We start from the raw sequence: 13,473 nt of genomic DNA on the forward strand, positions 1-13,473 counted from the left end.
TACAGCACTGTGTAGAACAGTAACGCGATAGCTCTGCCCTTGTGAAAATATACCAGCACTTCAGAGTCCCTCCTACTAAATATAAATAGCAAATCCTACACATATCCAACTCCACTTGTAAAACAATTGTACATCAAATTATTTATACAGTCCTCATAAATTTGACATTATTAAATAATTTTAGTTCGAAATGTAATTTTACAAAATAATTTTCTATTAGCAACCAGAAGCTTGTTACAATTTTTTTTAGTATTATTGAGGGAAGTCACTCTTGTTTTGGTATTAGGTGCTTTGTCAGAAGGAGCAATCAAAATTGCATGTGTTTGAAGATAATTATATTTCACGAAAGTCAATTACTTTAAAGATTCCACATGCATTGAGCAAGCAGAGAGATGCATCCCTTAGTTCAAACATAAGCACAGAAAATTACAAGGAAGGATTTCTGACCATGTTTGAAAAATAACTTCAAAATATACGCTACAAATAAATCCAGCCATCCAAATGGCTTTACCATCCCTCAATTCCACTTTGTCTTAAAAATCGGCATATGCAACTTAACTCTGGACTTCACCTTCAGTGGTGAAAATGCCAGTGCAACTCCACTGGCTTAAAAAACAGTTAGTAATTAATATCGGTGAGCACCTAAGCAAACATCAGGCAGGGAGATGCTATTACATCAGCCATACCCACCACCCTTACTTCCCTCTAACAGAGGTATTCAAGCTACTTGTGGGTTTATTTTAGCAAAATTATACATGATTCCAACCTTCAATTCATTTCTCTAACACTTGAAAAACAGACGTTGTTTTCCGTGTTTCTCCCCAATGAATCATAACCGAGGCTCCAGCACTTACCAAGCATCATGTGCTCAGATGGATGTCATACCAAAACCACACACATCCTGACTGCTAGCTGAAAGTCTGCTTCAGTTTGGTTCTAAATAATGTCTGTTAATTGAAATCAATGTTTCAGTTCTCCTTGGGAAACTGTTCAAAAGGTAGCTCAAATGCGCTGTCCTTAATTTTTTTTTGTTTCTGTTTTTGTTGTTGTTGTACAACCTTTAAATGCGGCTGTTCTGTTCACTGGCACAGCGTGGTGGTAATTCACACTCATCCTACAGGAACAAACTAACTCTGCCAGCTGCTTAAGGAAAAGGAAAAAAAAGAGGCCCACTGAAGGGGACAGTTTTGCTTGCATTCAATTCCAGCCTGCAGATCCTTAAGGAACAGATGCCAAAAGTATTACTGTACCTCTAAGTGAAGAAATCACAGACGTTTCACACTCCCTTTGGCAGAAATAAAGCTTTATCTTGAGATGGTTCTACTGTAGGAGTGTGTTTCACTTGCAGAAAGAACAAGTATCCACTTACAGTGCTTTTTAATTATCATGCAAGATGTTTTCTTTAGACAAGCACAATGCAAAGAGTAAACTTTCATTTGTGTAACCTAGTTCAAATATGATTTAAGTATTTTCAGCATCTTTATAAATATTTGCTTTCTAACGTCTTTTACTGTATTTGTTCACAAACTTTAAGTCTGAAAGAGGACAAATGCTTTTGTTAAAGACTACTGAAGGATTTATAATCCACTGATATAAACTATCTTCTCCACATGATGGGGATCATTTCCTGCGAAAGTATCTACTTGCATAACATTAATTCTGTTAGTGTGAGGTGGGAAAACAAGAATATAAGGTGACATTTCAAAAATACGACAATATATATCCAGAGGGTAAGATCCTAAGTGTTCTTTCTTCAGAATTTAAGCAATCCAAATCCACTAAAAAAAACCCCAAGCAAAACCTTAAAGTATTAGCAGTTTGCTCTTTGAGTGTCAGCCAATTATCTGAAGTATTTGTAACGTGAAAAAATACTCCAAACAACCCGATGCACTCTTCAAACCGCATCTACTTTGAATGGCTGCCACCTAAATACATAAACCTTTTCCATCCCATTTTATTAACTTTATGCTTCCCAGTTACTTGGAGCAGGCTTTTCCTTTTATGGCTTAGTACTCTGTCCCAAAAAACTTTTAAGTAGGCAACCTGCAAGAGTTTATTGTTTTTGCAAGAATCTCTTCTACACAGAACCTGGATTTCAGATATGGTTTCCTAAGAAAAATAAAGAATGCCCTTGCTTTTTGCCACTGCCGCTATTTAAGCATTATTTGTACAGTATATTCCCCCTTGCAGGAAACCTTTTGGACAAACTAAATATCTTCTTGTTCAGACCAATGCACAGCTAAAACTGACAACTGACATTCCATTAGCACCTTTCTGGAGGCGGCACCGCAGCAGCTATGCCTCCTGCTATGGTTCTGGAGGACTCCAGAACAGCAGTTTGCCAGCCAGCTGGCCAAAAAGTAGTTCTTTAACCGAGGTCTGTAGCTGGCAAATCCTCCACTTCTTCCCCCATTCAAGTGTGGTTAACAAGGGAAGAAGCAGGTGGCTAAGTCTTCACTTTCTGCCTCAGGCTAGAAACAACTCAGCAAAGGCACCCAGGACTTTAAGCACTGCCTCAAAGGTTCTCCAGCCACCAATAATTAATTAAACTTGACTCTTCCCAGAAAAGATTTTGTTCTTTTTAATTTTTCAATTTGAACATCAGGCCCAGTTTGGAGAATTAAGTACCATTATTTACGCAGGTTCTTTCAGAGTCAGAAGTACGCAAGCACTGACCATACCTATTTTTCCCTGCTCTCTCCACTCCTCTAATCAGAATTCTGCAGTTCCTTCCCGTAAAAAAAATTCAGTTCATGAATTTGTTTTTTTTTTCCAGCTTACTACTACACCCAATGGAAAGACCCTTGAGATGGGAAGTCAAAATAAAACCACTGAAAATATAACTAACAAGAAATAGGATACACTAACAAGAAACAGGATAATCTTACATATGAACAAAAAATAGGTCAGACCTTCTATATTTATCCTCACCAAAACAAGATTTTCAGAGATAAAATCTTGGACCAGATAGTTACTTGCAAACATAATCAACCAGGAGAACAGATTCCACAGTAAAAGAAATAAATTACTAATAAGCTGTGAAACACATAAAGGAGTGTCCCATTACTGCCTGCTTGCCTGCACCAAGCAAAAATACTCAGATACAGAAGAGCTTCCCTTCCTGAGGGCTTAATATTCACAAGTATGAAAGAATGCAAGAGAACCGCATGATGTAAGACCTTAGTCAAAAGCCAAACCCACAAAACTGAAATCTAAATCTAATGTACAGTAAAATCAATTAACACAATCTCAGATCCTACTTATTTTTCTCACAGGACTTTTTTTTTTTTTTTTTTTTTTAATGTTTGGCCATCTTTGCTCCAGCGTTCATAGCATTGTTTTAAAAGGCAGCACTGGTTGCTTTTATAACAGCAATCACTCGTTCCATCCCTAAGTAAATCTCAGGGATTTATATCAGTGAAAAACTATGTCACTGCTGGAACACATGCATACATATACAATCCAGGAATGATGGCAAAGTTACCTTACTGCAATAGGTACAGACTGCTGGTTACCTGTAAAATCAAAACCTGTACTTTAACTTCAAAAAAAGACTAGGAAGAAAAAAAAAATTACCCCAGAACTCGCCCAATAATTGCTCTGCTCTGCACTTGTACCGCCTGCCCACTCAGCTCCAAACCTCCTACATTTAGGTTCTCATGTTGTGTGGTACACCTGATAGTTCATTTTACAATACCATAATTTTTGGAAGAGGTTTTATGTGAGGCCATACTTGAGATGTAAACAATGAAATCTTAACGTATAATAAATATCTGGAAAAATTCTGAAATGATAAAGTGATCTCATTCATTCTGCTGAGGTAGCTGTAAATATTAATTAGCCTGTTTGGAAAATTAAATAAACTTTTTTAAAAAAAATCACTAACAGCTCAAAAAGTGGAGCTAGAATAATAGAAGGTTCCAGCATTTCAGTACCACCACAGTAACAAGTGTCTAGGTGTAACTGAATATCGCAGTAATTACAAAAAGTTTCCTAAAAAATGCACCATGGTTTCTGGAGCATAAACATAAGCCCATTTCGTCTCTTCAAAGTTTTGCTCAACTCAGTCTAGGTGGAAACCAACAACCGACCACAACTCCCATCAGCTTTAACTTAAATTTTCAAGGATTGAGGACAAAAAATATTCAGCCACCTGCCAATCTCATCAGCCAAAGAGGAGAAACTTTCAGGTCCTATGGCCTACAATGCAACATCACTGCCTTCCCTGTTCTAACTACTGTCTAACAGCCTGTCAAGGGAACAGCACATTTCTTGGAAAGGACACAGAAGTAACCAAACATTTAAGATTTATCTGATTCAGCCATCTCCCCCTAACCCTTCTCTTCAAAGAATGCCAGTAACCCTGGTTGCCTTTGGAAAAACCTGCACAACACACTAGAAAAATGTGTTAAGTGAAGAATTGTTTCTGCCAACTGTGAAGACCAAAAGACAGAAGATGCGAACGGCTCAATCTCAAAAAGGCTCTGCAGGGTATGCGGTCTGTCTTTAGAAGAGACTGCTACTACAGAGGGCACTTTTCTTGGAAGATAGTTTCACTAAAACGGCAGAACTCAGACACATCAATGCACACCAGAAACTCAAACCTATCATTTGTTAATCAGGCCCCAGAACTAAGGGTTCACTTCTAGCTCAAAAGTACACTATATAGATGGCAACACAAAATCTGGGTGCTTGAAGGCACAATAATCTTACTCTGAGAAAGTCAAACAAAACTGGTGAAACAGAGTGAAGCCTGCCAGTGTTCACATCTGCAGAGCAAGTCAGGCTACTGCATATATTGGGGCGAACAGAACATGATCTAGAAAGGTAAGTCACCGCTGGAATGGAAACTAAAAGTAACGGTGCAGGAGTCTGAACTGTTTCAAGTCTGTAAAGCACTCTGAATTGCTTACAGGGGGAAAACATCCAGAAAAGCGAATGATAAAAAAATGAGGTTAAAGGGACACTCCAAACTTTCCTTAAATTTTCTAACAAGCAAGATGGAAAACCAGACAGTACAAGGAAAGAGCAAAGAGGCTTCCATGAAAACAGCCAGAAGGTCAGAGGGGTTACTGGAAAGATTCAGAGGCAGCTATAACAGGATTAATTTGTACTCAATTGCAATGCCCACACAAACACCTCTGGCAGACGTTTCCTCTTACATTCCACCAAGTCATGTGATGGGTCACGTGCAGCTTTTATTGTTCAGCCATATTAACATCTTTTTGAAGTCAAACTTGGCACATGCAACAGACGTTTTATACTGAGTCACTGGAAAATACTGTAAAAACTATTTATGATCACACAGAGAAAACTATGGGCCAATGTCAGAAAAAAGCTTGCACGTAAAATACACACAGCAGCGGGTCATGTCCTAGTGCAACAAGATTAGCCACATACATGTGTGCTCGATACTGCCAGGGTACATCAGTCTGTTCTGCAGGCTCTGGGAAAACTTGGTGGTGTTGAAACTCAATGGTGAAACTGTGCAGAACTGTCAGAGGAAATAAAAAATGGCAGTTACATTTTCTTAACGAGTGTTTTCTGGGTTGCTCCTTACAATATTTTCTGCTTTTTCATTTGGAAAAAATACTTTCTTTCATCTCTCCATGCATGTCACAGAACTCTTTCTGTAAAAGCGGGTACCAGATTAAGTCAATCTTTGAACCCCACATTCTCAAAAGTTTATGGGATTTTATTTAGTTCAACCACCTAAAGGCCTGCATCAGGTAGAAGCTTATGGTTGAGGAGCAGACTAATAATTTTCTTCAGATAGATGATGTGGGAAGCAAAAGATATCAACAGCATAAGAATGGCAAGTTTATTTAGTAAGAACTTCAACAACACAAGCCAGCCTCTGAAAATAAGGTCACCAGTGCCAGAATTAACTGTGTTAAATTGTCAGGAGATGGGATTATAGAGCTTTATTTTCCAACTTCAATGGTTCTTACGAGAACAAGGGGAAAAGGGCCTGGATCATTAAAGCTTAGAAATTATGGTCTCCATCTATCAGATACACAATGTAACATTAGCTGACGTGAAGCAGGAAAAGCTGAGAAATATATTAATTCACTTTCAGACAGCAATTTCAATAAAATCTCAGAAAAACACACCAGGCTTTAGGCTTTTAGACTGAGAATGGTGTTGGTTTTAAGACATGACATTTTTTCATGGGCTGTTTTATAAAAGGAATAAACATTTCATTAGAAGTTTATTGAAGCTGTTTGTAATTGCTAATAAAATCTGAACTACTGAAACCTCTAGAAGCTCTATAAATACAACAACAGCTTCCTTACATTTTGCACAACTATTTGTACCAATACAGTAGAATAATTCCTTTGAAAAGCTGATAAGCAAACCAACCGCAGCAGCAGTATGTTTGAAAGGGTACTTGTACAGCTAAGGCGCCCAAGTCCACCGTCACATTCTGCAATCAGCAGTATTCTCTCACAGCAACTTTTGGCTTAAAGGGAGACTTTACATAGAAACACAAATCACAAGAAAAAATGTTTTGAGGTTTTTACTTTACCCCCCTTTTAAAGTACTGATTTACGAATACTGAAAGTTACCGTTAAAAATGGGACAAAAAGACTCACAAAGCATTGTTCCTTATCATCCAGATAGCAAGAAGTCAGCCGCGCCCACGCAGCAAAAACATGTATGCTGCACGCAGCTCTGACAAGGACTTGAAAGACAGGACTTTGACAGGAACGCAGGAATCGACCTCAGCTTGACTGTAACACGGGACTCCTCCATTATTTACAGTAACCGTACATCTGCACCGTATTAAAGACTACATGAAGCAGTAATTAGTGTGCTGAGACTTCTCCCCAGATGTTTTGGAAAGTCTTTCTCATGGCTTACCAAAGGCATCCCACCCCTCGTTTTCCTCCTGACCAGGTACTGGGGCCTGCGCAGCGGGGCGAGGGGGACCCAGCTCCCGGGCCTGCGGGCACAGCGCCCCAGCACACCCCCTCCGCTTCCCACCCGCGCCTTCCACCGTATTTTAGGAACAATATTCGCATTGTGAATGAGAAATCCTGGAGAACTGCTGAGCCGCAGAGTTTGTTTACAGTGTTAAGGGAGTTATGCAAGAAATTTAAAGGATGACTCGATTCCAATCAAGCAATATGGACGTGGGTATCAAATTTAGGCAACATCACGGCAACTACAAAGTAGAGCGGATTCCCACAACGTTTTCCGCTGGGGGAAGCTGTCGAATAAAATTGAGGTCAAAACCTTCAGACTTCAATGGCGACGAAATCCTTTTATTTCCTTTGTCATTTTCTTTGGGGATAAGCCCTACCCGAAGGCCGGCCCGCCCCTGGGCCGCGCCGGGCGGGCCGGCGGGGAAGGGGCCGGTACTAACCTCGGGGCGAGCATGGCCCGGGCGCAGGAAGGCGGCCGCGTCCCCCCGGCCCGCCCGGGGCCTCAAGGCTCGGCGAGCGGCTGAGGCGCAGAGCGCGGCCCCCGCCGCCCTGTCACGATAAGAGTCCCCCGCGCCGCGCGCCCGGCCCCGGGCAGCGGCCGGCCCCCTGAGGCGGCTGGGCGGGAAGCCGGCCCGGGCTGCCGACGCGGCCGAGAGGGGACGAGCCCGCGTACTCCCCCCACGTCGCTGTCGGGAGCGGCCAGCGCGGAGCCGCCGCCCCGGCCCCGGCCGCCCCCTCACGCGCCGCATCGGCCCGGGCAGCGCCCGCCGGGGGCACCGCCACCGCCCGCCGCGCCGACGGGAAACGCCAAGATGGCCGCGCCCGGCGGCAGGGCCCGGGGACGCTCGTCGCCTCTCCGCGCTGAGAAATCATGGCGCTCCTTCAGGGCCGGCACCCCGATGCTGGCGGAAGGGGTTACAGCCGGTCTGCATGTCCCCGAGGCGCGTTACAGCCTGAGAGAAAACGAAAGGAGGCTGCCCAGGCCAGCACTTTCGGTCTGGGAGAAAAAAACCCACTTATTCAACTAGAAATTAATGTAACATTTTATTCCAAATCTTACCCTTACAGAGTCATTGTCTATAGCAACCGTGTCCATAACATTCTAATTCTCAAGAGCACAACTTTCTAGTAAATGGTACATCTGTCAAACCGCAGGAAACATCTGGGAAAATGGTTAAATAAGAAGTGAGATTAAACCTTTGTTTCCATACGGTTAGGATATACATCTAGAATAGGCCTGTAGATGTTACTGGTTCTTTTCTTGCCTCTTGCTTAGATATCAGACTTTTGGATTGGTGCTGGATTTCACCCCCGGGCAGAAAGGATAAATCGGGGAATGTGAACGTTCCCTCTGCGGAAAGGCAAGCGCAGCCCCTGGGGCGGGACGGCAGTGCCGGGGCGCCAGGGCCCAGCACACCAGGCCTTGAGCCAGGCTGGCAGCTCCGCAGCAGTGGCATGGCTCCTCACCTCCCAAGGGAGCCCGAACCCACTGTGGAAGCTGTCCGCTCCCTTCCAAAAGAAGGAAAATGGAAGCAGAAAACATTATATGAAAGCAGAATTCTGGAGTGAGCTAGCTAACAAGACCCTTCTGTCTGCAAGTGGAGACACCTGAGCTAACATTGCCTGATTCTTCAAGTACTTAAACATCTACCCGGATTTTGACAGATGAGGTCTTTCTGCAAAGGACTGATAAGCTATCCATCAATTTTTACCCCTGAAGCTGTTCATAACACGCATTTCATGTGCAGTTGGCTATACCCTCCTGAACCCAAAGGGACTTGAGTACTTTCTGAAAATTTACCCCCTTTGATAAGAACTTCCGCTAAACTCACTGTTAAATATTAACTCAGCTATATTAGCTCTTTCAAGTCCACCTCGGAAGCTTCGATTTAATGTACATTTGTTGGAAACAATTTAAGATTAATTTTGTGTAGTGTGTGATCTCCATTAATAAAGAAAAAAATATATCTGATTGATTGGGTCCATCCTTCAGGCAACGTACACACGCAAAAAAAACCCAGTAAATTGGGAAAAGCAGTTTGAAACCTGCTCTGTAATCCTTTGTCCACTGTAATCAACAAGGGCCACATTGTAACAGTTTCATTGGCAATACAGAGGATTTCAGCTTCAACTGCACTGCTTTGAAAACACCAGGTTAATCCCAAAATACTTTAAAGCCATTTCCCTGCCAAGAGAACCGAGTGAAGAGGCTTGCAAGCGAATGAGAGGCATTTTGGGTGTTCAGAGTTGTGTGTTGTGTTCTGGGTTTTTTTTCAATTCCAAGTTGTCACAATCAAATGACAGTGTAAATGTATTTTTTAATACCACATAAAGTCTGGAACCAAAAAAGCAGTAGTTAGCAGCAACAAACTTCTCTCAAAACTCCCATGCTACCGCTGCAACCCAGTTCTAAATCTTTCCAAGCCTTGCTTGGAGCTGGAGCCAGCCTCCACCACAACAGGGGCTTGGTTTTCTGCAGAACATTTCCATCCTGCATTCTCAGCCAGGGTCAGGGAATGGTAAAGAGGAAGGTGATGGAGTCACCCTCTAATAAGGAGCATCATGAGCCCTTTGGTTCTTACTCAAAATTCCTTGCTTTGAGCTACAGGCTTGACCAGGACACAGCTGACCTTGGTTTGAGCATGAGGTTGGACAAAATGACTTCCTAAAGCCCATTCTAACATTAATTATTCTATAGTCTTCAAATCCAGGTAACTTCCAGGACAGCTTAGGACAGATTTTTTTTAAAAAAGGATGCCAGAGCAATTTCTATTACAGTGTCATTACAGTGAGCAAACTCCATTGTAGCCTGGCTTTATGGACCAGATTTGCCATGATTCTTCACTGTAACAAATGTGAAGACACAATCCAGAATTTGAAAGAGAAGTGTCTGGGTCTGTACGGCTATGTCCAGAACTAAACATCACCTTATGCAATACACACTAAACTACCTTACTCATGTGTAGACTTTTTTTATTACAAGAAAAAGCCAAATTATGTGTCACACAGATCAAGAGGTGATTATTCCCCAGATGTCTACTTAACAGCTGCAAACTTTTGTTGTAAGATGATTTTCACATAGAAATCCATTGTCATTGCGACCTTAACGCCAGCCAACCAAATGGGATTTGTGACAAAGAGACTGAGGGGAAAATATTCCGTTCATAAGCCTGCTCGTCCCAAACCAAAAATACTAACTTTCAGCCTGAGGTACCCAACAGGCGGACAAAGACAGGAGGCCCTTCCAATACAAATTCAAATGGTCAGTTCCACGTATAATTTTACCAGTAACGCAAAATCTGAATCCTTTTGAAGACGTCAGTGACATCAATTCACTTTAACCTTAAACACAGTGATGCGATCCCACAATTTGCTAGCATACAAACTATTTTTAAAATTGCTGCACCACAGCAATAAAGTATTAGCCATAACCGTCCCTTGCCCAAAAGCAGTGAGGAGTTACAGATGTGCTAGTTCCTACTCAAACTCAGAGAAGCAAGACCAGCCCAGTGCAATTTCTTTTTTTTTTTCCTTTTTAAATAAAAATTAAAAGGTTGTACTCTTGTCATTTACACTTTTTTTTTTTTTTTTTTTGCTTCTTGGCAAACAAACCAAGCCGAGAGGGGACTGTGAGCAGCTCCCTGCAAGGACTCTTACGGCAGCGCCGATGCCCGCTGGGAAAAGGCTGATGTCAGCTCTTAAGAGCTCCCTGCAAGGATAAGGAGGCCTTTGTTTTCAGCTGAACTGTGAAAATGAGAAAATGCCTCCAGCCTGACAAACAAGAAACCCACATAACACAGGTCAGGCCCGAGACCTTCACTTAAAGGTACAACACACTTCACTCGCCTTCCCCTTACATCGCAATGCCCAGGTAAGAGTTAATTTTACACAGGGCTTGCCATGAAATCCTAAATACACCTTGGAAACAGAACAAAGCAGCTTCATTTGTTCAGAAAGACTGCTGGAGCTCTCCAGCCACTTTACCCATACATAAAGAGCTTGTGATTCTTATATAAATCAAGTTCCTAATTACTCTTCTGTAAATCAAGGTGATTTCAGTGAAGTCATACGAAAACAAAGGCATGTTTTAACTTGAGGCTTAAAATAAGCTTGCTTCTCCTTCACAAAGCACTAAAAATGAAGTATGGCACAAATAGCACATTCTACTTCAGTGAATGCATTTTAAGGGAAACATTTGAGGGACATACAAGAAAGCATGAAATGCAAATAATTCCATATGACAATGCGTAGGTTTTCATTTGGGGTGGAAGTAGTCGTTTTTCCCAAAGGAGAGGCTTATGGGTGTAATCTCTATGACCACAGAAACACAGAAGCCTTATACAGTCCAGTACTCCGTCGTAAGCAAGGTAGGCACTTTCCCATACTGATCTTTAAAAATTAATCCACAAGGTCCCAAGTATATTTTACAATCCTAAAGCTAAGAATTATCTCCTCTGAAAAACAGAGCCTTCGATAAATTTTCTTTGCACAGGAATTCCATTACATATTGTAGAAGCCTAGTAGGATTGTCAGGGCTTTTGATTCACTCTACTCCAGAGACTACTCGAACAGTTGTGTTTTTCCATGAGAAAAGTAAACATACTCAAGTACAACTCAAAGAACTTAATCAAAGACAACACATCAGGGTGTTACACCTGAGCAGGGAGTATCTCAAAGCATTCATTTTCCAAACAAAAGGCTGGCATCACTGGATTTCTAATAAAATACCCAAAGCATTTAAATGGATTCATTCCCACTGAAGCACAGTGACCAAGATGCTGGGGTGCTGGTATCTCAGAGTTAACATCAAATTGCTAACAATTCATTTATAAGGACCCACAGAACACAATTCTTGTCCTATTTAATTACATGTCCAACCACAATATGCTGGTGTTAAAGAGGATGAATATACAACTGCTTCACAGTTCTACCAACCCAATCACAAAGACCCAAAGGTCTGAACGAGAGCTCCTCGTAGTTATAAAGACTTCTGTCTTCCAAGCTCTGACTTCCAAATAAGAAAGATCTGCCCATCTGGACATTCGGAATAACTGAAGACATTCAGCTAGAGGAGTATGGATTTAAACACTGCTCTGTGGGCAAGATGCGCGGTCTGTACCCTAATATTGACTGGGGCAGCTACGCCCAGATTTTGTATCACCCAGTCTTTTGTCCTATGCTTTCAGGGGACTTTGTCCTGAAAAGTTAAAAATCCATAGACTTTACATTTCATCTTTATAGTCCAAATCACAAAAATGTCTTTGCTATCACCAAAGAGATTGTGCCACATCTAGCCTCCACGTAATGCTCCAGATCTTGCTTACCTTGCTTACGACGGAGTACTGGACTGTATAAGGCTTCTGTGTTTCTGTGGTCATAGAGATTACACCCATAAGCCTCTCCTTTGGGAAAAACGACTACTTCCACCCCAAATGAAAACCTACGCATTGTCATATGGAATTATTTGCATTTCATGCTTTCTTTCTTGTATGTCCCTCAAATGTTTCCCTTAAAATGGGTTTGGTTTTCTAAACTGAATCCCGTCAAACTCATACTTCTAGAACCTCCAAGGCACTACAACGTGACTGCCATCATTACGTTCCATAAAATATTTCTTCCCCCAAATCTATACTGTCTTTTCTTTAGTGTGAACAAGTCAAGCTCCTATAACACACTTCTCATCTCCAAAACAAAATTCTTAGGACAGTTCCACAAAGTTTGAGTAATTCATTTCTATTGTTAAACCAGAACACCATAATCCAAGAAGGAGGGAAAATATGAAAAACATTCCAAAAAAATAACTTCATTGTTGGTTGAGCCAGGGAAATGGCAGTAAAGGTCAGAGAACACTTGTGAACTTTTCCGATATATCTGAAATATTTATTCAGCTACTTCAGATACATCACAAAAGTTTGAGTTTTTGTAATATTCAATTGAAAGCATATTTTCATATGGCCAGATCAAACTTACAAAGTAAAGCAGAAAAAAAGATGGCCTCATGTATGCTATTTTAGACTGTTTCATCTGCAGTACATGGTTTAATTGAAATAGATTAAGCCCCATCACACAAACACTAGACAACCAGTGCTTTTTAATATAAGAAGAAAAGATGCACATTTCATATACAAAATCACTGAAAGAATCTACCGAGTAAAAATGCACCATACTGGAAAAGATCAGATAACTTCAAAATATATCTAAGAGAGCACATGAAATAAATGCCTGTATCTTTTAGTTTTGAACCTTGGTTGCACGAGTCTGTTGCTTCAGACTTCATTATTTTTATGGCCTCCACTGTATAAAGTGTTATAATGCACGTAACTGCCAGCTGTGTTTTATTTCATCCCTAGCAATCGAGTTTTTTTTAAAAAAAAAAAAAATCACACCTCTTCCCACAAAGTTACCTAACAATTCAAAAATGCCATTAAATGTCTTCAGCTGTGTCACGTACATATGCCACAGAAAAGCACCACACAAGTTCTTTCCAATACCAGCATTCTCAGCTCCGAAGAAAGGCTATAAATAGTTAAGTTTTTAGGAGAAA

At 41.3% G+C, this 13,473-nt stretch overlaps 1 protein-coding gene across 6 annotated transcripts in view; it reads right to left on the reverse strand.

Moving 5' to 3' along the window:
* The window catches only part of VGLL4 (vestigial like family member 4), a 92,012-nt gene that overhangs the window by 11,958 nt on the left and 66,581 nt on the right, over positions 1 to 13,473 (reverse strand). The window contains exon 1 of one of the 6 annotated variants that reach the window (XM_037386234.1): positions 7,370 to 7,493. The exons of the other annotated variants lie outside the window; for them this stretch is intronic. Within the exon in view, the coding sequence (XP_037242131.1) occupies positions 7,370 to 7,383 (14 nt within the window). The 5' untranslated portion in view covers positions 7,384 to 7,493. Of the gene's footprint in view, positions 1 to 7,369; positions 7,494 to 13,473 lie in introns of those variants that run through there. 6 annotated transcript variants of the gene reach the window in all.

Source organism: Falco rusticolus, chromosome 4 (assembly GCF_015220075.1).
Source record: "Falco rusticolus isolate bFalRus1 chromosome 4, bFalRus1.pri, whole genome shotgun sequence".
NCBI lineage: Eukaryota > Metazoa > Chordata > Aves > Falconiformes > Falconidae > Falco > Falco rusticolus.